Source organism: Typopeltis vanoorti, chromosome 20 (assembly GCF_054136105.1).
Source record: "Typopeltis vanoorti isolate ZY-2024b chromosome 20, IOZ_Tvanoo_1.0, whole genome shotgun sequence".
Lineage (NCBI taxonomy): Eukaryota > Metazoa > Arthropoda > Arachnida > Uropygi > Thelyphonidae > Typopeltis > Typopeltis vanoorti.
In genome coordinates, this window is record NC_143568.1 from 92,847,468 (window position 1) to 92,872,339 (window position 24,872).

Genomic DNA, 24,872 nt, shown 5'->3' on the forward strand with positions numbered 1-24,872 from the left:
TATATTTTGAATGTTTTATTATCTTTCAGCTTCATCGTTTTCCTTTAACTAGACCCTGAGACAGACCCTAATTCTTTTATAAAAAAAATTAAGGGTCAAAAAAGAAATCTGAAGAACGAATTATACATTTTCTCATGGATTATTATATTCAATTAGTGTGTTTTAGATTAATGAGCCTGTTTTAAAGAACACATTAGGCACACTAATTGAAGGATTGCTATATATACATTCTAATTTCAGTAGTCCCATGCCGATTTTTATCCACTCTATTCTTCAAATTATTTTGCAAAAAAGCATCAACAAATATACAATCACTGCCTAAGTTTCTCCCTCTTACACTCAACATTTTCAATTTTAGTTTCCCTGCCCAATTACTTCAACTTGTTCAGAAAAACAGTAACTTCTTCAATCGCTTATGACCTTCCATGTTCAGATGCAACCCATCTCTTGCATACAGCTGTCTTTTGCCTTCAAACACACTCCAGATATCAACAAATTCCAGACCTCTTTTTTTTTTTTTTTGCACATTCTTGCAATCATATCATTCATTATCATCACTTGTCTACTTAACTCATAATTGTCAAAACGAGGCAGCACACACTATCCTCCCTTTGACACTTTTCTTCTTCACGATATCTAACAATGTTCTTAAATATATTGCTACCCGATTAATACTACCACTCAGGTCATTTATACCCACCATAACTATCATCTTTTCTGCATCATCCGCTCTCTCTATTGCTAAAGTCACTCTCTATTCTTTCACCAGCCAAGCACTCCTCAGGCATACCACTCTCCATACCCTTAATCATAGAATCACCATATATTGTACCACTCATAACTTCATTCAAATCTAAACAAGCGTCACTCACGGCCTCATTTTCTATGCTATTCAGCATGACTCTCCCAGTTTCATTACTTTCCCTCAATGCTCTTTTACTTACTCCCTCACTTTCACGACATCTCATTTCTTCTAGACCTCTTGTACTTTCATTCTGTTCACTCCCATACTATTTAATACTTCATACATCATTCACCAAAGACTCTCCCTTAATTAATCCTGTTCTGGTTACTTCAGCTAAAGTAATCTTCATAGTCCTAATTTCTCTATTCAACACATTTAACTCAGTTTTAATTTCCAGAACCCTCTTGCAGGAGATGAAGGTCACTTTTTCATTTTCACGAACTCCTGCCGAAGCTCTTCCGCTACAGTCCCGGCATCTGCTTCTATTCCTAATCACTCCAGTCTATACTGACACTTCTTACATATATCAATGTTTTCATTCTTCTCATTGAGCCAAAGAGTCCACAGATCCTTTACATTCTTCGGTGCATACATATAGCAGTTTCTGCAACACACCCACTGCAAAAAATCCAAGGCAGAGCTAGACTTTCGTGTAGAAGTCCTCCGAGCCACTGATGTATGTCTCTTGATGGTCGCCATCTTTAGATGCTGAAATAGCGCAGCGAAAACACAATATATATAACAGAGTTTCAGCAATAACACCACTGAAGGACACTTGTATCCAACCGAAGCACAACTGCAGCACAATTTGAGACAAAAAGCCTTACTTTTAATTTAAAAACACTTTTTCTAGCATAGCTCAAAACGACCACCACGTTCGCTTGCGACACTAGCGCCACCTTTTGTCACCCATTATGTCAGATTCTAAGCTTGGATACATTACTGAATGTTTTTCATAGAGAATCCAAATACGCTAGATAAACAGAAGTAACTGTCTGTTACGTGACTTAAAGTAACTGAATCAAATTAACTTTACAAGAAATGTGCAGCAAGAATGAGAACTCTTCTTTTATCTTGGTCCCTATTTCATACCCAAAGCGATGAACCTCATTCTTGCAATTCTTTCTTCAAGAGCATTGTTGTATCATTTATAAACAAGCCTCCACACACTAGAGTCCACATTTGTTTTATGACCTCTAACTTTTAAATGGGACAATGAATTTAAAAAAATAGTGAGAACTAACAGATTTGTGTTGCAGTATTCCTTGATGTTAGACAAGTTCAAGTATGTTCAAACTACCACTACATAGTTTAACAGTCACAACTATTACAGTAAGTTAAAACTTTTAGTATTTATTATTGTTTCTAATTTATAATAAAATATTCCAAAAACATCTTTAAAAAAAATCTGATGGAATTTTTAGAATCGTGGATTTGTATTCAGCTATTCAAAATACATTAATTACCTAAATTAATTTTGGTTAAAAAAAAAAAAAGTATTACTTTGTTGACCAGTATTATTCTTTTCAAGCTTAAATCTATTGAATTAATGATAGAGCATACCAAATTTGTCTATAATTTCATACATATTACAATACTTTTATATGAATTTAACTTGACATTCCATTCTGTACACATTAATGTTCTTTCTACCAATGGAGAATTTGGCCACAAGATGACTGAAAGTTTTCTGAAAATAAAATATTACGCAGCTCTGCAGCAACCCGGTTGGCTGAGTGGTTAGCATATCTGCTCTCCAGCCAAGAAGTTGCAGGTTTGAATCCCCATGGGTATGGATGTTTGTGACTGGTAATTAGTTTACGGAATTAACAACGCATATAAAGTATATTAATTAAAGGTAACTTTAATAAATGACTTCCATATTTCGGCAACGTGACGTTGCCGAAATATAGAAGTTATTTATTAAAGTTACCTTTAATTAATATACTTTATATGTGTTGTTAATTCCGTAAACTAATTACCAGTTATGTATGACCAACGTATAAGCCTTGCTACTAGAATGGATGTTTGTGATTGTCCTAACTCTTATGTGAAAAGAGAATCTATGACCCTACAACTTCTTCTAGCAGAAGAATTCACTCCCAAACCCTATAGAGGTTCATAACCCTATGGATTATGAATTAATCCTATAATCCTATGGATTATACAGTGTGAAGTTACATTAAGTGTGAATAACTAACCATATAGCGATGTGTGAAACTTGCATGTCAATTTGTTATCAAAGGAAATATTAATAAATGTATTTCTTAGGACTTACACACTAGCCTATAGTACATTGCCATTAGCAATGGGTAGGGTAAGGGTTTGATATAATCTTAATCCTGCTCTTAAAGACCTAATGTAGAACTTTTCAAGCCTCCATCACTACTACTTCAAAACATTCAAAAGAAAAAAAAAAAAAATCCATGCCTATGATGGAATTCAATTGCACAGCTTCTTGCCCAAGCTGGTTAGCAAAAATGCTGTGAGCGGATGTGAACCGAGCACACAACCTTGATTGCAATGCTACAAATTCCATTAAAAATTAAGCTAATAATATGTCCATGTAAATCTGCATTTTTTTCCAGTACTGAAATTTAACAAAAAAAAAAAAAGTTCATTTATTTAAAATATGCAAATACTTTTACATGATCAACCACCTTATTACCAGATGTAACAGTTTCTAAGAATTATCCATTTATTAAAATTTTAGCAGCAAAATTATCCAAGAATATTACATTATTCTGAAATTATGTTAATATTTCTCAGATTAGAAATCAAAAGATTTTTTTTCATGCAGACATAATTGAAAAATATAATTTTGTCCCCTCCTCCCCTTTTTTAACAGTTGAAATTATGATTAATAACATAATTGTTTTTATGTAATCCAAATGTTAAACTATTATAATAAGTCAGTGCTTAGTTGACATAAAAATTACAATAAACAATTTTTCTGAATAATTTTTACATCAGATAATGTAAAAAATTTACTACAAGATCAATGCAGAAGTCCTGAGTGAACTAAGCTCTCCAAATTATATTCATACAAACAAGTTTCAGTCAAGAATGGTTAATATCAAATAACATTCAGTTAACTACTAAGAAATTAGTTTACTTATTGTTGGTGATTTTTAAATATCAGAATTTCCAGCAATTCTTACTTCATGAGAGAATATTTTGTTGGTATATTTATTATTCAAATAATTAAGTGTTGTGGCATTACTACAATTCATTGACTAAATGCAGCATATTCAAAAAACAGTGTGTTATATGTATATAAGTAGATGATTTGCATTTTTATATTAAGTACCATTATTCCATTCTTGTGTGGTCCATTTAAAACCTATATAGTTTGTCTTTTTTTTATTCTCCAAATCCATAATCCACAACATATGGTGGCTGATAATCTTGCTGATTAGCCCAGTAAAAAGAGTCTGCATAGAGATCCAACCTTTGGGTCATCTAAACAATTAAAACAGCATAAGAAATATGGACAATTAAAGGTTTCACTTATTTAAATATACAGTATACAATATATAAATTATTAAATTAAATATTAAATATATAAATAAACATTCAAAATGAAAGAGCAAGTTTGTACTTGTTTCAAAATTTTTATTTTGAATGCTACAACCATGTCTGCGAGGTCAGCCTAGTGACTGTGCGCTTCGCAACCATATGCCTAGGGAAGGAGTGTCCTAAGTTTGATTCCCGTCGGTGACGCGAGAAGCTGAAGGATCCTCTTAGCCCATCTTGGGCATAGACAGTAGGGTTTTTCCCCAGTTTATTCTGGGGTTTTTCATCCCGCAAAGCAGGCAAGCCAGCCTTGAGAACTCAACACTACAGACATAGGATACACCGAGGTGTAGGCTACCACCTTATCCTGTGAACGGTTTGAAGTCCGATGATTAATAATGTTACAAACATGTGTTATACATCCCCACTTGATAGGAAAACTATGAGATTTACTTTTCCCCACATTCCAATAGCAGGCTCTTGCTACTAGAGTGCACTGTAAGTACTTGAAACAAAAAGATCCTCCAGTCACTTGCTCAAAAAGTTAACAAAAAATGGTATCTCTGCAGGAGAAAGCATTTTGCATAAATCAAATTTGCAAAGCGTAATTCTGTGATTATGGCTCAACATAAATTCCACACTCAATTTAAGAAAGAACCTTCTCGTCATAAGAAGGATGCATCTCTAAAGGAAAACATCCAGGTCATCCACATGTTTCCAAAGGTAATGTTGAAACAATTTGACAAACATTCATATGCAAACCATGCAAGCAAGGAATTCCTCAAACAACGGTGTCATATGTTCTAATTAAACTTTTACATAAAAATGTTGACTGACATGGAATGTGATGCTTTTGCAGAACAACTCATTTTTCCTGATGAATCAACTTTTTGCTTAAGTGGTGAAGTGAATCAATGTGAGAATATGAGGAACAGAATATCCATGTGCAAACGTTGAACATGAAAGAAACTCATCAAAAGTGAATTTGTTTTGTACCATTTCTCACAGGAAAATTTAGTGGCCTTTTTTCTTTGCTGAGGCAACAGTAACTAGTCATACCTCGATATGTTACAAATCTAGTTGATCCTTGAACTCGAAGATGACTGATTCTGCTGACTTTATTTTCATGCAAGATGGGGTGTCATCTCACTTTTATCGTAATGTCCATAATTATTTCAATACAACTCTTCCTAACAAAGCTACTTCATATGCAGACTTGCTTACACTTGAGTAAAGAATTAAAACAAGAATAATTTCTTCTTAAATATAGTATACTTTGTAACCAAGTGGAAAAAATTTCTATAGCTATCTGTAGAGTATTTTAATAATATGTAATACACTATTTTACTACTTGTATGTGGAAATTATATGATTTCTGCACTGATTTTACCTTAATATCTTCTTCTTGGGTTTAGCTTCCACTGACAATACCTCACTCAATTCTGGATGTCACTGACAAAATTTAATAATGTTCATCTTTAGGCTTTAACACAAATATTAAATTTTTTACGATTTCAATAAATATTATTACTAGGAGAAGACTTGGCACAAATGTGCCCACAGGCATAGAGTTGAGAACTGCTGTTCTAGACACTATGCAAGCACTAGAGCAAGCCTTAGTCTCCATTCCCATATTATGGGGAAGAAGATTTACTACAACACAGTTAGCTAGTGGGCTTGCAGAACAAGCCCACTAGCTAACTGATCCTGACCAAGCCACCATCCAGGATGGCCCATCATGCCAAAGAAGAAGCTAAAACAGTGCAAGATTACCAGGATCCCCTCCTTTCCAATGTCCACAGGTTGCAATGCATAGCAAACATGGTGGCAGAGCACTCGATCCCCATGATAGTGGTCTGAAAGAATAAATACTCAGGAGAAGTACAAAAAAAAAGAAGGGAAAAAAGGGACAAACACCCCAACTGAGAGATCACTTCACTATGCAAACAGGTGCCTAACGGAGAGGTTATTTGCTTGAGACAAGAAAATTGCAGTTTCCCATATTTTTATTTATTTAACTTATTAAATGACACACTGGAACATGAGAATGGATATAGTCATCTCCAAGGACTACACAACCTCCAGCTGTTCAAAAAAAAGGAAAAGAAAGAACATAAAGATTCTTTTTCTCTCACTCACACACACACAAAGTTATTTTCCCATATACAATACCAATTTGCAAAATGTTCTCTCATATATATATAGCACTCATAGGTAAAAAACAATGGTCAGTAAATCAGGACATTCAATATATTTTTTTGCTTGGCAAAAAAGGATTCGGGTAGCTTATTATGTATGCTAGGAGTATCAGAAACAAAGGAGTATAGTTTGTTGCCCTAGCCAATATGTTGAGACCTGGCCATCAGAAGCAGATGTAATAATTGGTATCGAGTGTAAAAGGATACAGTATTTTTTAGGAAAGATAGAAGAGGAGGGTGTGTGTGTGTGTGTGCTGCTAATGATTTTGGATGACTTGAATCTAGTTAGCACTGAGACCTGTGACTGTACTACTAGTAACAGTTTCTTATGTGGCAGCAAGTTTGAAGCCATCTGATGTGAGGTGGAATCCAACAAGATAAAATACACAGCAGGGTGTTGTTATAGATGTAGTGGATCGGTTGTTAGTGATGAAGAAATGCATCACAAATAAAGATGATGGGTGCGAAAAGCATAATCATAATAGGGGACGTTAATTATCCAACATTGATTGGGTAGCAGTAAAATCTCATGAGAAGAATGACATTGAATTTATTGAGCTGCTGTGAGACAACTTCCTCAGGCAGCAGGTGGCACAAGGAACTCAAGTTCAAAGAGTATTAGATTTGATTATAATGTTCTAGGGTGTTTCAGTTAAAGACTCAACTATTCTTGTCTGGTTGGTGACAGCAATCATGTGATATTCACTTGGGAAGTGAGTAAGTTTATGAATGCTCCATTCAGAAAAGGCACATGCTAAACTACAAAGCAGGAAATTATGACCAACGGAGGAGTATATTGAGTTCAGTGGAATGGTATCGATTGCTGGGTGGGAAGAGTATCGACAATGCATGGGGAGCATTTAAAAATACTTAAATGATGCAATATCAAAATGTGTATCTAGAGTTCGAAGAATAAGTAGGGTAGGACTGAAATAGCTGTGTAACCTTATTAAGCAAGAGATTCGTAAGAAAAGGATGACATGGAAGGAATACTGTACACAAGGATGATGTCAGTTATGAAAATTATAAGAAATAAGCCAGAAGAGTCACAACTGTTGTATGGAAAATTAAGTCTAACTATGAAAAGAAACTAGCTCTGCAAGCTAAAGACAACCCCAAATCTGTTGTTACGCTGCAAATAAAAGCAAGAATGAACACGAAAGAATAACTGTTGAATGTAGATGATGTGAGGGTGACAGTTGCAGAAGAGGTTGTTCCACTAATGAGTGTCCATTTTGCTAAAAGCCTATCACCCTGGCATATGCAACATTGTGCTCACTGGATAAAGAAACTATGTGTATAAGGAGGGTGTATCAGAGCTGTTGCATAAACTCAATAAGAGTTAGGCAATAGGAACTGATAGGATATCAGCATGGATGCTAAAAGAGTGTTCAGTTGAACTGGCTATTCCTTTGACCAGGTTATATAATTTGAGTCTCAGAACAGGGAAGATTCTGCAGATGTGGAAAGAATGTATGATAATCCCATTGCACAAGGGTGGTGCAAAGACTGGTGTATCCAATTATTGACCTATCTATCTCAGGAGTGGTGGTGAAGATTTTGGAAAAGGTGGTTAGAGCTCGCATTCAGAAATGGGTTGACAGATAATCTACACTTTGCAATGAACAGCATGGGTTTAGTAAATGTTTGAGTAACTTGCTCACATTCTACAATGTTATCATTGAATTAGACAAGGGGAATGGATACACCACAACACATTTAGATGTTGCTAAGGCTTTTGACAAAATACAGCATGGATAAGAGGATGGCTGATTGATAGATATCAAAATGTGGTATATGGGGAATGTGAGTCTGTAAGATTTAAGTTACTAGTGGTGTACCACAAGGATCCGTCCTTGGTACATCGGTATTCAATCTGTGCATTTAATGACATTGGCAGAGATTTGACAAGCAACATACAGCTATTTACTGATGATGCAAAGATGGGCAAGGTAATCAGGAATGTGGGTGATATGCAGTACTTGTAGAATGATTTCAATAGGCTGGAATTGTGGGCATGTGAAAATGGCTGTCAGTTCAATTACGAAGACTGATTGAGAATTTGTAGACTGCAGACACTGGCAAACATGAGAAAGAGGGGTGATATGATCGAGACTTGCAAACTTCTGAAAGGATCATACAGAATTTCAGTTGATGGAATTTTTTATTTTATGGAGGGTGGGGAAAGGACAAGTAAAGTCATGCGCTTTGGTGTGATTAGATATCCAATCATATTATATTGATATGATTGGATAGATCTCCTGATCAGGCCAGAGATCCTGGAGTTTAATTAGATAGGAAGTTGAAGTTCAAGGGCCATATAGCAAAGACTGTAAATACAACTTAGAGGATAATTGTAATGTTGAAATAAACCTTGACATGCAAAGATAAGGAAATAATTTTGCCTCTTTACAAGGCTTTGATAAGACCTCACTTAGATTATATCTGGTCTCTTGGTGATTCTAACACAGTGAAGAGAATATAAAGAAGAGTGTTAAAGAAGAGAGAGAGAATATGATTAGACAATTTTTTCCTAGCATTGAATTAAATTTTTACTAAGACTTTGCATGTTTATGTTCGTGCGATTAATGTCACAATCATGTTTCTTTAAACTCGACAATAAATTGAATTTGGAGTTATTCCCACTGTTGTATTTAATAACAAATTATTACAATTGCTTCGAGGTTTTGTTAGCGCTAGTGTCGCTGCAGGGAAATTCAAAGTTACATCTCTGTGATAACGACTTGATGTGTACGAGCAAGAACGAATCATATTACACAAAGTTGGCTGCACCTTGACTGGCTTTGGCAGTGTAGTGGTTGGTTGTAGCTGCAGCAATACATTACATAACCTGCATAATTGTGAGTTTTTCATCATTAGTTTTTTGTAATTAATATTGTCAATCTCGACACAATGAGCTTAAGTAAAAAGAGTAAAATAGATTCGGAACATCGAGCATTTAACCCTGAGTGGATAAAGAAATATTTTTTTATGTTGTTTAAGGACAAAATAGTGTGCATTGTTTGCCGAGAATCTATTGCTGTGCCAAAAGAGTACAATCTGAGATGTCATTTTGAATCGAAACATTAACCTTGGCAAGTTGGATGCAAGTGAAAAGCAAATTTATTGAAAGTCCTTAAAAAAGTGACATCTGCAAATGAAGTTGCCACAAAGGTAAGCTTAAAAATAGTTTGTGCTGGCAAATCATTTACTGAGGGAGAGTTGATAAAAAAAAGTGTCTGATGATTGCAGTTTCTGAATTGTGTCCTGATAAGAAAAATAATTTTGAAAATATCAGTTTGTCCTGTATGATTGTTCAGTGCAGGGTGGCTGATATTGCCAAGGATCTTAAAGATAACTTGCAAAAATCGGCTAGTGAATTTGTCTATTATTCGCTTACTATGGATGAAAGTACTGACATGAAAGATACTGCACAGCTTTTAATATATATAAGAGGCATTAATAAGAATTTTGAGGTGACAGAGGAGCTTGCTGGTTTGTGTTCAATGAAAGGAAGAACAACAGGAAAGGAGATCGCAGAAAATGTAAAGATGTGTGTAACTGAAAAACTATCCTTAAATTTCAAGAATTTAGTAGCAGTTTGCACTGATGGTGCACCATCTATGTGTGGAAAAAATGTTGGTGCTGTAACATTTATTGAACAGTATGCAGATAAATCATTGACAAAATTTCACTGCCTAATTCATCAGCAGGTTATGTTCAAAGGTTTTGCAGTTTGATCATGTGATTAAAGTAGTTTTTGTTCTGGTCAACTATATTTGAGCTCAAGGTTTGAAACACAATGTTTCAGGCGTTTCTAGAAGAAAATGATGCCGAGTACAGGGATCTACCGTACCACACTGATGTATGTTGGTTGAGCCGCGGTAAAGTTTTGTCACGCTTTGTCGCTCTAAAAATGAACTAGTTGAATTTTTGGAATCTCAAGAAGATATAGAAAAATTCCCAGAAATAATGGATGAAGAATGGAATCAAGATTTATTTTTCTTGTGTGACATTTTGGGTCACTTGAATGACCTTAACTTACAGCTTCAAAGAAAAAATAAGCTTGTTTTTCAGTTAATGTCTCTTATAAAAGCATTCAAAATGAAATTAAGTTTGTTTGAAAATCAACTTGCTAAGGGGGGGATATGTCACATTTCTTAACTTGTTGACAGAATATTCCATCAGCATATCATTCAATGGTGGATGGAAAATATAAAAAGCAGATATTACTTCTAAGTGAGGAGTTTCAGAAAAGAATGCCATTGAGTAATGAAGACGAAGTCCGCATAAAAGTGATCGAGGATCCATTTTCTGTCGAAGCAGGAAATCTACCTGTCGAACTCCAGATGGAAGCTATTGATCTCCAGTGTTCTGAAAACTATCAGGTCAAGCATAAGGAGAGTACTTTACAAGAGTTTTATTCTATTCTGGATCAGGATAAATTTAAAAGTGTTGGGTACTGCCTACCAAGTATTTTGTATGTTTGGGAACACATATACTTGTGAACAAACATTTTTGGTCATGAACTTAAACATAACCAAACAGCGTTCATCTTTAAATGATATCAATTTAGAGGCCATATTAAGAACGGCCACCTCAAACATGACACCAAACTTTGATAAAATAATGGCAACAAAGAAATGCAATGTGTCACATTGTGACATTCTGAATGTCACAATGTGACATTCAGTCACTGATATTTCACTGAGAATAAGTGTGATATTCTCAGTGAAATTATTAGTAAACTTTGTGTTTATGTTTAAGTGTTTTTTATTGAGAAATTTTGCAGTTATATCTGTAAATAATTTTGATTATAATTTTAATTGTAACTCTCTAAAAAATTTAAATATGCATATTAATTAGTATTTACTGTAGACCTACTAACAAATTTACTTAAATTTAGCTGCAGTGGTCTAATCTAAGATTCAAGGTCCGAAGTGATCTGGCTCTGACTTGGTCAGGTGGTCCAAGTTGGGTTTGGCCCTCAAAGACAATCAAGTTGTGCAAGCCTACTATATAGTAATTAGAAAAAAAAAAATTAATTAACCTTTCTAATATTTTGACAAAAACTGCCATCATCAGGGAAAAAATAATAAATTGATATGTGCACACAGGCACTACATAGAGCAAGTATGACTAAAGCAGAAACAATAAAAGTGAGTCTATAGTCCTAAAATAGTGCCACCTAGTGGACTGATATGAGTGATCTTGGCTGGAGGGCTGAAGTTCTCAGAATAAACACTACCCAGATTTGAGGCACTTTTATACAACCATATTTATTGAGTTTTACTAAAATAAAGAGCCAAAAGGCTTCAGTTCAGTGATGCAAAATTATATATCATCATCATCATCATCATCAAATTCCTGCCATGTACCCTCAAGGGGTGTACAGGATATGACAGTACTACATGAAAAAACTACATCATTACTAACTTCCTATCTACAATTTTCCTCCAAATCAGTCTGTTACTTGTCAAGACTCCAACATTATCAGATCTTATATTTCTATCGTCTAAGGCACTTTGTACCGTATCAATCCACCTATATCTTGGTCTTCCTCTGGGTCATTTTGCTGCCAACCTGGCAGAGAACACTTGTTTTGCTAATCTTTCCTCTCCCATTCTATTTAAGTGACCATCTGAGATTAGCTCTGCTAACATTTTAAATTTTTTGCTAACGCAAAAAATTTAAATATGCATATTAATTAGTATTTACTGTAGACCTACTAACAAATTTACTTAAATTTAGCTGCAGTGGTCTAATCTAAGATTCAAGGTCCGAAGTGATCTGGCTCTGACTTGGTCAGGTGGTCCAAGTTGGGTTTGGCCCTCAAAGACAATCAAGTTGTGCAAGCCTACTATATAGTAATTAGAAAAAAAAAAATTAATTAACCTTTCTAATATTTTGACAAAAACTGCCATCATCAGGGAAAAAATAATAAATTGATATGTGCACACAGGCACTACATAGAGCAAGTATGACTAAAGCAGAAACAATAAAAGTGAGTCTATAGTCCTAAAATAGTGCCACCTAGTGGACTGATATGAGTGATCTTGGCTGGAGGGCTGAAGTTCTCAGAATAAACACTACCCAGATTTGAGGCACTTTTATACAACCATATTTATTGAGTTTTACTAAAATAAAGAGCCAAAAGGCTTCAGTTCAGTGATGCAAAATTATATATCATCATCATCATCATCATCAAATTCCTGCCATGTACCCTCAAGGGGTGTACAGGATATGACAGTACTACATGAAAAAACTACATCATTACTAACTTCCTATCTACAATTTTCCTCCAAATCAGTCTGTTACTTGTCAAGACTCCAACATTATCAGATCTTATATTTCTATCGTCTAAGGCACTTTGTACCGTATCAATCCACCTATATCTTGGTCTTCCTCTGGGTCATTTTGCTGCCAACCTGGCAGAGAACACTTGTTTTGCTAATCTTTCCTCTCCCATTCTATTTAAGTGACCATCTGAGATTAGCTCTGCTAACGCATTCCTGGATGCTGACAATGTCAAGTTCTTTCCTAATATCCTCATTTTTAATATGATATTGCCATTGATGCCATCTGTTCACGCCTCTAATCTTTCTCAGGACTCTCATATCTGCAGTCTCTAGTCTTTTGTCAAGTGTTTTACTTCTGACCCAGCTCTCAGATCCATAAGTTAAAATTGGTTTGAACACTGTCTTGTATACAGCTAATTTAGTGTTCCGACTAATTTCTTTCTTATTCCATATGAATTTATTCAATTGACTTCCCACGATACCAGCTTTGCTGATTCTGTTGTCTATTTCTATATTTAGTTTACCATCTTCAGTAAAAATTGTGCCTAAGTAGCTGAAATGTTTTACTTGTTCCACAGGTTCTCCATTCACAACACAGTTGACATTTTCAATGATTCTGCCTATTTTCATTGTCTTTGTCTTTTTATTGCTGACCTTCATACCATATCTATTACAACAGCTATTCAATTTAGTCAGAGAATCTTGCAGACTTGTAGCGGATTTATTTAGAAGTATAACATCATCCGCATAAAGCACAGAGCTGACATTAACATCTCCAATTTTGATATCAGGTTTAATACCACATTCCTTCATAATGTGATCCATATAGATAATGAATAACAGAGGGGATAATGTACATCCTTGTCTCACACCAGATTTAACATTAAACCATCTTCCTGTACTTCCTTCAATTCTAACTGCTGACTCACAACTCAAATAAAGACTAAGTATTGCTTGATATAATGCCCCATTGACACCATATAACTGCAGCGTATTGAATAGCTTCTCTCTTGGCACCTTGTCATATGCCTTTTCCAAATCGACAAAACTTAAATACAGATCTTTGTTATATTCCCATGCTTTCTCGACTATTTGTCGTAAAGTGAAGATCTGATCCTGACAGCCTCTATTTGGCCTGAATCCAGCTTGTTCTTCACCAAGCTTTTCTTCCACAATTCTTCTCAACCGTTTCTCAAGTATACTTGCATAGATCTTGCCAGGAACACTCAGTAGGGAAATACCTCTGTAATTCTCACATTCAGTTTTATTTCCCTTTTTATATATGGGTACTATGAGAGCTCTACTCCAATCATCGGGAATTCGTCCCTCTGTCCAGGCTTTCTGAACTATGCAGTGCAGCCACTGTAAGACTCTTATACCACCATACTTCAGCATTTCTGGTCGAATATCATCTACTCCTGCTGCCTTTCCACATTTCAAGCCTTTGATGGCTTTTTTGACTTCAAGTATGGATATGTATTCCTGACTGCATGCCTGGTCAGTGTTTTTTATCACTGTGCTGTTATCACTGCTTGTTTCATTTAGCAGTTTTTCAAAGTAATTACTCCATACTTCAAGGATATCTTTTTCTCCTGTTTTCATTTCACCTTTATCATCTCTAATTCCTTTTACAGCACTCTTTCCTCCATTCCTAAGCTTCTTCAACAACCTCCAGAGTATTTTGCCACCTTCTTGATATTTATTTTCTATATTCTTGCCAAAGTCCTCCCATGACTTTTGTTTAGCTAGTTTTACACACTGTTTAGCTTTCTTACATTTATCTCTGTATTCTGTAAGAGTAAAAGTTGACTTATTTGCCAGGAACTTTTGATATGCTTTCTTCTTTTCTTTCACTGCCTCTTTAACTTCCTGTGTCCACCAGGGAGTTCTGATTTTTTTATCCTTGCACACAACCTCACCACATGCCTCTCTGGCGGAATCAATCAATGTTTCCTTCAGAGTTTGCCACTGAATCTCCAAGGTTTGATTCCTGTTCTCAAACTCTTTCATTTTCTTTTCAATAATATTTCTGTATTTTAGTCTACAGTTCACATCTGAGAGCTGCTCAACTTTCATTCGCTTTAAAACTTTCTTACATGTTATTCTTTTCAATATGAAATTCAATTTTATCCTGCTCAAGACTAAATAGTGATGACTTCCAATTTCAAATCCTCTGTACACTCTGGTGTTCTGCACCAAGGAGAAAACATCACTATCAACAATAACATAGTCAATGAGTCTTTTCTTATTCCTAGCCTCTTCTCTCCATGTGAATTTGTGCACATTTTTATGTTGGAACATGGTGTTAGTAACAACCAGTCCATGTCCTGAGCAGAAATCCAACAGATATTTGCCATTATTATTAGCTTTGCTCTTTTCCCCAAATTTTCCCAAAATATTTTTGTATGTCTCACAATCATTTCCTACTCTGCTATTTAGATCTCCAACAAGGACCAACTTTTCCTTTTTCATTATGTCAGTTGCTTTTTCTAAAGCCTCAAAAAATTCCTCCACTTCTACCTTAGTAGAACCTTCTGTGGGACCATAGGCACAGATAAGTCTCATTGTCCAGTTCCCCATTCTCATATTTGCCCATATTACTCTACTTGAGACTGACTGCCATTCAAGAAGATTAGCCTCGTATTTTGTGTTGAATACTATGGCTACTCCTTCCTTTCCTTGATTGTCATTGCCTGAATATAACATTTTGTATTTATTGCTCAGAAAGATCTCACCAGTTTTGGTCTTTTTTGTTTCAGTCACCCCTATTATGTCGATCTGGTACTTATCTAATTCCTCAGCTAGCTCCATTTCTTTGCCATTCAGGCTTCTTACATTGATAGTACCGATCTTTAACTCTGGTGATGTTGAGTTGGGGTTTGTTTTCAGATTTGTTCCAGTAGCTGACTTTTCGCTGTTCGCCCTGGTTCCCTGGTGAAAACAACGGGGGCCTTGTTTAACCGGGCGACGCCCCAGCCGGCATGAAATTTCGTCATGTTGTACCATCATTTTTTATTTTGGTTTAACCAATAAGAATACAATTTGGTCGGCTAAATCCCAAATTGCCAGCCCATCCTCGTTCGTTCAGTATCAAAGTAGATACCCAACAGGGTGCACCACGAGAAGGTGAGGATTGGACATTAGGTCAGAAGCCCTGGTCGGTTCTCCGCATTCCTTTAAAGGCTATGTGGAGGTCTCCTCTCAGTTATACAGCTTTGAATTATATATATATAAAATTATTTTAGTAAATACTTTACGCACCGACCAAGAGCTCACTTATGAAAAATACACCTCTCCGACACTTCGAGTTACTTAGTACTGAATGAGAGTTTCTGCTCTCTTAAGGTTTCCACCTGGTCTCTGAGGAGGACCAACCAGTTCGAAACAGCTATCAAGCCAGTGAAACCTTATCAATCAAAATGGACCAATAAAAGGAATATATGGATGCTCCGACAGTGATCATGTCTTCTATAAGGTCCATGCTAGGACGACTTGTAAGTGCCGGTGAGTGTATTCCCATAAACTCTCTAGTCAAATTTCTGACAAAACTTTCATAGTTTCTATATTCGGCTTTGAAATAATGCTGGATTTATTATCCACTTGATTTATATAATATTTATTGAGATTTGGCTAGTTCTTTATGGCTGAGGCAGATTCCAGGAAAAGTCTTTTGTATTTGAATTCACTTCTATGGAGTCAGGTAGCCTTTTTCCATAGTATCTTGTGTCCAAGGCATGGGTCACCCTGAGTGACTGTAGTGGTGGAACCAACTGTAGTCTTTGTTTTTGGTGATTCTGATGTTGGCTGTCCTGATTATTTGGCCATAAAAGGACATCTTACAATTGCAATGGATCAGGTAGACACACGAAAAGTCTAGGGACTGTGGCTGGTATTTTGGGGAATGAATAAGGCAAACTAATTTTAAAGGGTCTTTAAGTGGTTATAAGGTTTTATTTTTTTTAGAATTTGTGCCAATTTTTCAGAAGTGCCTTGGATATATGGGATGGTAACAGATTTAGTGTAGTCTCTGTTCTGGAGGGGAGGATGATTTTGGAGTTTTAATATTCTTTGGATTCAGTAGGGATTGTAGCCATTGGTTAAGATGTTGTGAATGTGTTCAATTTCAGTGGTGGGGCAATTATTATCACATCTAATCAATTTTGCTCTGTTGTACAGGGTTTTAATGATCCCATAATCCCTGAGAATGCCAAGTATACAACAATGTTTAAACCAATGTTAACTTGTAGATCTGAGAACATGGTCAGAGGTGCTGATCAAAGATTAGAGACCACAAATATGAAAGTCCTGAGGAAAATTTAGGATCTCCCAATTTTCATGGCTTTAGGAGCCATTGTTTCAAGAGCAGAACCATATTAAAGATAATTATATTGCAATATAATATGAGATTAATATTAAAGAATCTGTAATAACTAATTTAAGAAGGTATGAATACAAACAGAATAGAAGATGAAATATTAAGAAAATGAATGTGCAAAACAAAAAATAGCAGAGAAAAACTTAGATGACCAAGATATAGCCAACAAGAGTAAACAGAGAGAAATATTATGTTAACCTGACTGGTGTTACTAAGACTAAAAGGCTTTTCTAAATAAGACTTATTCAGGATTTAGAGAACAAGGAATATAGAGAGCAGCTATGGTATTTGACACTGAATGTGAACTAATTTCAGGTAGAGTAATATGAACAAATTTCAAAGTAGAAAATTAGACTTTTATTTATTTATATATAGATTTATTTATACCTATGATACCATGGAAAATTCTTGTAGTAGAAAAGTACTGGAATATGAGTCATTAGAAAGGTTAACTGATATCAAATAAAAAAAAAAGAAGTAAAAGCCAGTTCTTATTCAAAAACTAAACAGCAGAATAAGAAACAAAATCTCATGCTAATATTATTGAAATGTTTTAGAAAAAATCTGCAAAAACCAATAATAATGGATGGTACTCTATTTCTATTTGAGACATGAGATTAACTCCTAAAATGCATAAATTCATTTAAAAAGAATATACACATACAAGAAACATGAATGATTATTATGTTACTGTTGATAGCAAAATTTTCAAACTGATTCAAGATACAAAAGTATATTGGAGATTTGAGAATAATTAAGGGAAGTAACTGATTTAGTTTGAGTAGGATAAAAATGAGTATCATATTGAAAAGAAATGTACAGTAATCTTTCAGTCATTTGACCTTCAAATGAATAAATCTTCAATTAACTAACTCTTGAGTAACACCATGTTCCAACATAAAAATGTGCACAAATTCACATGGAGAGAAGAGGCTAGGAATAAGAAAAGTCTCATTGACTATGTTATTGTTGATAGTGATGTTTTCTCCCTGGTGCAGGACACCAGAGTGTACAGAGGATTTGAAATTGGAAGTGATCACTATTTAGTCTTGAGCAGGATAAAATTGAATTTCATATTGAAAAGAATAACATGTAAGAAAGTTTTAAAGCGAATAAAAGTTGAGCAGCTCTCAGAGGTGAACTGTAGACTAAAATACACAAAGATTATTGAAGAAAAAATGAAAGAGTTTGAGAACAGGAACTAAACCTTGGAGATTCAGTGGCAAGCCTTCAAGAAAACACTGATTGATTCAGCCAGAGAGGCATGTGGTCAGGTTGTCTGCAAGGATAGAAAAATCAGAACTCCCTGGTGGACACAGGAAGTTAAAGAGGCAGTGAAGGAAAAGAAGAAAGCATACCAAAAGTTCCTGTCAAATAAGTCAGCTTGTGCTCTTAGAGAATATAGAGACAAATGCAAGAATGCTAAACACTGTGTAAAACTAGCTAAACAAAAGTCATGGGAGGACTTTGGCAAGAATATAGAAAATAAATATCAAGAAGGTGGCAAAATATTCTGGAGGTTGTTGAAGAAGCTTAAGAATGGAGGAAAGAGTGCTATAAAAGGAATTAGAGATGATAAAGGTGACATGAAAACGGGAGAAAAATATATCCTTGAAGTATGGAGTAATCACTTTGAAAAACTGCTAAATGAAACAAGCAGTGATGACAGCACAGTGGTAAAAAACACTGACCAGGCATGCAGTCAGGAATGCATATCCATACTAGAAGTAGAAAAAGCCATCAAAGGCTTGAAATGTGGAAAGGCAGCAGGAGTAGATGATATTCGACCAGAAATGCTGAGGTATGGTGGTATAAGAGTGTTACAGTGGCTGCACTGCATAGTTCAGAAAGCCTGGACAGAAGGACGAATTCCCGATGATTGGAGTAGAGCTCTCATAGTACCCATGTATAAAAAGGGAAATAAAACTGCATGTGAGAATTACAGAGGTATTTCCCTACCGAGTGTTCCTGGCAAGATCTATGCAAGTATACTTGAGAAACGGTTGAGAAGAATTGTGGAAGAAAAGCTTGGTGAAGAACAAGCTGGATTCATACCAAATAGAGGCTGTCAGGATCAGATCTTCACTTTACGACAAAGAGTCGAGAAAGCATGGGAATATAACAAAGATCTGTATTTAAGTTTTGTCGATCTGGAAAAGGCATATGACAAGGTGCCAAGAGAGAAGCTATTCAATACGCTTCAGTTATATGGTGTCAATGGGGCATTATATCAAGCAATACTTAGTCTTTATTTGAGTTGTAAGTCAGCAGTTAGAATTGAAGGAAGTACAGGAAGATGGTTTAATGTTAAATCTGGTGTGAGACAAGGATGTACATTACCCCCTCTGTTATTCATTATCTATATGGATCACATTATGAAGGAAAGTGGTATTAAATATGATATCAAAATTGGAGATGTTAATGTTAGCTCTTTGCTTTATGCGGATGATGTTATACTTCTAAATAAATCTCCTACAAGTCTGCAAGATTCTCTGACTAAATTGAATAGCTGTTGTAATAGATATGGTATGAAGGTCAGCAATAAAAAGACAAAGACAATGAAAATAGGCAGAATCATTGAAATTGTCAACTGTGTTGTGAATGGAGAACCTGTGGAACAAGTAAAACATTTCAGCTATTTAGGCACAATTTTTACTGAAGATGGTAAATTAAATATAGAAATAGACAACAGAATCAGCAAAGCTGGTATGGTGGGAAGTCAATTGAATAAATTCATATGGAATAAGAGAGAAATCAGTCGGAACACTAAATTAGCTGTGTACAAGACAGTGTTCAAACCAGTTTTAACTTATGGATCTGAGAGCTGGGTCAAAAGTAAAACACTTGACTAGAGACCACAGATATGAGAGTCCTGAGAAAGATTATAGGCATGAACAGATGGCATCAATGGCAATATCATAATAAATACGAGGATATTAGGAAAGAACTTGACATTGTCAGCATCCAGGAATGCGTTAGCAGAGCTAATCTTAGGTGGTATGGTCACTTAAACAGAATGGGCGAGGAAAGATTAGCAAAACAAGTGTTCTCTGCCAGGTTGGCAGCAAAACGACCCAGAGGAAGACCAAGATATAGGTGGATTGATACGGTACAAAATGCTTTAGACGATAGAAATATAAGATCTGATAATGTTGGAGTCTTGACAAGTAACAGACTGATTTGGAGGAAAATTGTAGATAGGAAATTAATAATGATGTAATTTTTTTCATGTAGTACTATCATATCCTGTACACCCCTTGAGGGTACATGGCAGGAATTTGATGATGATGATGAGTAGATTAGTGTGCCAACTAACTTTTGGTACAATACCTGCAATTGTACTTTTGATTATCCACTGGCAAAGTACTATTCCACTGTGGTTGGATAATTGAAATTACTGTATGTGTAAAAGGTTTAAAAAAGAATCAAAGTCAAGAACTTTCAGATGTGAACTATAGATTCAAATATATAACTGATGTGTGTGTGTGTGTGTGTGGAGGGGAAGCTTCAAAAACAAGCATCAAACTTTAGAGACTGAGCAGATCTAAAGAAAACAAATTCCCTAGCTGAATGACAAAAAAATAAGAACTACACAGTGGGGAAAGGAAATTAAAGCAGATGAAATCAAAAACGTTTCTGGCTAGGACAAACTTTGGTTCCAGGGTGGAAAAAATCCTGCTGTCTCCACATGAGAATGGCTAACTACTTTTAGTTATTTAAAAAAGAAAAGATTCCTCAAATCATGATAGGAATTGTACCCAGATGTTTTCTAATCAAACTGCATGTTCTGTCATTCTTCCAAACTATGCTACAAAGGTGTCCAGATTTATAATGGATTCCTACCTATCCTATTAGTGGTCCTAACAGGCACTTAAACACCCATGACCTTTCCAAGTATTCTTGGACTTCGCAACTGCAACCGTAACTCAAGGATACGGTAGTTAGCCCTATGCCTTCTACTGTGTACTATGTCTGTAGATGAGTGTGTTCATGGGGCCGGTTTTCCTGTTCTGGAGGATGAAAAACCTGATTTTTGGGGCAAAAAAACCCACCATATGAGACCAGATAAAGGTTCCTCACGTCACTGACGGGAATCGAACCCAGATCTTTCTGACCAAAGGGCTTCATCTATACCGACTGAGCTACGGAGGCTCTATAATGGATTAATAAATTATAATTAATGGAGCTACAACTACAATTATCTAGTAAACAGAAGTGGACACTTAGTTCTGCTTGTTATTTATTCTCCTCCCCCTCCTTCTAAAATGACTGATCTAAGGGAAGTAATTAAGTTTTCCCAACTTACCATCAACCTGAGGGTAACAGATATTATGCAAATTATTGTGGTCACAAAAAATAAATAAGCTCTTACCCTGAAACCCCATTTGTCTTTAATCTGTCGACACATGTTCAAATCCATCTTGACTACCAACAAACCATCTTTCAAACGAGAAAGACCCTAAGAATTGTAAAGTAAATATTTGGTTAACATTAATAAATTATATGACATAATTTAGTATAAGTCATGCCTTAACAAACCTTGAACTTTGTTTTTGTTTTTCTAAAAACGTTTTATTTTTGTTAAATAATTTATCCATATCCTTTTATTACTGAAAAGATGAGGTTAAAAATTAACCATAGTATATAAAAAAATGTATCTAAAAATGTAAGTGTATATCAATACAATCATAAGAGATGTATGTACATGGATAGATTTTAAAAATGTTATATAAATTAATATACTGCAGTAATTTATAAACACAATACAGTAAAACAACTTTTTTATACTTTCCAGAGGACTGATGGAAAAAAGTGTAAATAGCAGGAAATGTAAAAAACGTTAAAAAAAGGCGAAAAGATGACTTACTGCTAGTATGTGACTCCTCTACATACTAGATTACAAAATTTAATAACTGAAAATAAATGAATTTACAATGACTTACATTTATCTATTTAAAAAAATTTTAATTGTTGATTGTTTTTCTTTTTCTGCACTCTTATAAGTTCCACCTGCCTCTCCACAGTGTATAAGGTATTAAATGCCCCATCGTCTCCTGATGCACTTTTAATATACTGCCTCGAAACAGAGATAGCTTCCATTGCTTCTTTACTAATAGGGACGGTAGGTTCTTGATCACAGTCTTCTTCAACCACTTCTTCTTCACCAAGGTGGTTGGAAAGGATGTTTTCTACACTTGGTACCATTGATGTGATCACACCAGCATCAAATAGTCTTGAAATGAGGAAGACTCATCCATCACATACCAGTTGTTGGGCTCTGACATATCTTCTTCTTCCTCCTGTAGTTGTTCCTCCTCTTCCACAAATGCAACTCCTACCTTCTGGAAACAATTGGATATGGTTTCAGGAGTAACATGCAACCATGCTTTAGCGATATAATGCATGGCATCAAGGATTGATATGGTCATTTGTTTTGGTCCATACCATTATCATGCATAAACACAGCTTTTTCAACAAGCATTTTTCTATATTTCCATTTAAATGCATGGATGATGCCCAGATCTAATGGCTGAAGCTCACTTGTACAATTAGGGGGAAAGAACACTAATCTAACATTTCTGAGCTGCAGATCTTCAGGGTATGCAGGACATTTGTCTAGCAGTAGTAGTATTTTGTGGTGATTTGCCCCCATTTTAGCATCCAGAGCATGCATGGTGGATGTGAAGATGCTGCTGGTCATCCATGCTGTGCTGTTGGCATCATACTTAGTAGGCAGATTTTTCACGTTCTTAAAACACCTTGGCTTTTTTAATTTACCAGTTACCAGTGGAGGTAATTTTTCTGATTCATCAGCATTGACCATGAGCAAAAAGGTTATCCTATGCTTGCTGAGTTTTCCACCGTGACACTTCTCTCCTTTAAAACACAATGTTTTACTTGGCAGAATATTATAAAAGAGCCCAGTTTTATCAACATTGAAAATAGTTTTCGGTTCGTAATCCTGAATAATAGTCTTTAGTTCATGTTTCCACTGGTTTACAGTTTTCCCTGCAACACTATTACTTTCTCCACATACTTGATTATACACAATATTGTGACGAGTCTTGAAACGATCAATCCATCCATTTGACGCAGTAAAACCATTAATCCCCAACCTCGCAGCAAATTCAAGAGCTTTCGCTTGGAGTATAGTACCATTGACTGGAATACCTGATACTCTCATAGAAACAAACCACTCTGCCACAAGTTTATCCAATTCATCGTATGCCGATGTCCAGATATATTTTTGTTTTTTGATATAGTGCCAGATTGCTTTGCATTGAGTTCAATGCTTGACCTGTTTTTTACTATTGTGTTCAAAGTGGACGCGGAAAGTCCAAGATTTTTTGCTAATTGTACACGTGTTCCAGCATGCCAATCTACATGTTGCAGATTATTCTTATTCTTGCCATCTTTTCTTCTACTGAAATACATTTTCTGTCTTTTTTCTCCATGTTACTAACATGGATCATCCACCACCGCAACCTGAAAGCAACTATCACACACACTAAATTACGTAGCAGAAATTCTGCAATATACCACGTGCTTCTGAATTGCGACTACAAACACCAACACTGCAAGCTAGTGAAGCGATATTTCACAAACTGTGGTTTATTCACTGATATCTAATATTCAAGATGAATGTGATTTCACAATTTGTGTATGATCCTTGTTCACGATTTCAATACAGCACTTTGAATGTGAAATCACATCACAACACGTTACAGGTGTCACATCACTGCTGCAAGCTTGCAAGTGACCGTGATGGCAGAAAAGAAATTACAGCCAAAAGCAATGCCATCTGGGAACAGAAATGCACAGATTTCCACAGAAATTGATTTGAATGAGAGGAAATAGATTCGAAAATCACAGGAAATAACATCCACATCAAGTTGTTAATGGTGGGAAAACAATACATCGTAAGAATAGGCTTTAAGATGGGACCAACGGAAAACGACGCAAATGGCAGAAAAATGTAAATTGCAGGAACATAAAAATGGGGTTTTACTGTATACACACACACGGACAAAGAAATTAGTGCACCTGGAAGAAAACATGGTACAACAGCGAAACTAAGCAAATAGCTAGAGTGCAGGGTGGTATGCAAGTGATCCAAGTTTGGTGCGATTGCGCATGCCCACACACCCTGCGTGCCACTGCAAGCACGAACCGGCAGCCTTATAAAGCCAGTGTGTAGTCGATAGCTGATTAAAGCAAAAAAACACCGGCCGACGCAAGCTAGAGTACAGAGTGACAATAATGCTGGGTAGATGCCAGAGACATCAATTTAAGCAACTTACGGACTTTGACAGAGGCATGATCATCGGCCTGAAAACCAGAAGGTGGTCTGAACCGTTCTGACCATACCGTCTGACAGTGTTGGGAGCTGTGGACACGTTCCGGCACTGCCACACGGCAGAACGGCACCGGGCGGATCAGGAGGACCGACAGATTGTGCAGCAAGCACGAAGGGATCCCACAGTGACCCGATCCACTATACAGGCAGATGTCGGGGCTCCTGTGTGACCATTTCCTGATGCCTCGCGGAGGCGAATCTACGATCCCAGCACCCCTTACGTGTGCTCCCATTAACACCACAACATCGCTGACTCCGTTTGCAGTGGTGCCAGGTGAGAGCGACATGGAACGCCACAGACTGGCAACGTGTGGTCTTCAGCGAAGAGTGGCGCTTCATCTTGGGGACAGATGATCATCGTGTCCTGGTGTGAAGGACCCCT

At 36.0% G+C, this 24,872-nt stretch overlaps 1 protein-coding gene across 1 annotated transcript in view; it reads right to left on the reverse strand.

The window, feature by feature from the left end:
- Window positions 1–3,419: 3,419 nt before the first annotated feature.
- The window catches only part of pyd3 (beta-ureidopropionase pyd3), a 224,886-nt gene continuing 203,433 nt past the window's right edge, over window positions 3,420–24,872 (reverse strand). The window contains exons 11-12 of the mRNA XM_090409693.1: window positions 21,506–21,592; window positions 3,420–4,207 (exon numbers count right to left, since the gene is read on the reverse strand). Of these exons, the coding sequence (XP_090265819.1) occupies window positions 4,109–4,207; window positions 21,506–21,592 (186 nt within the window). The 3' untranslated portion in view covers window positions 3,420–4,108. The remainder of the gene's footprint in view (window positions 4,208–21,505; window positions 21,593–24,872) is intronic.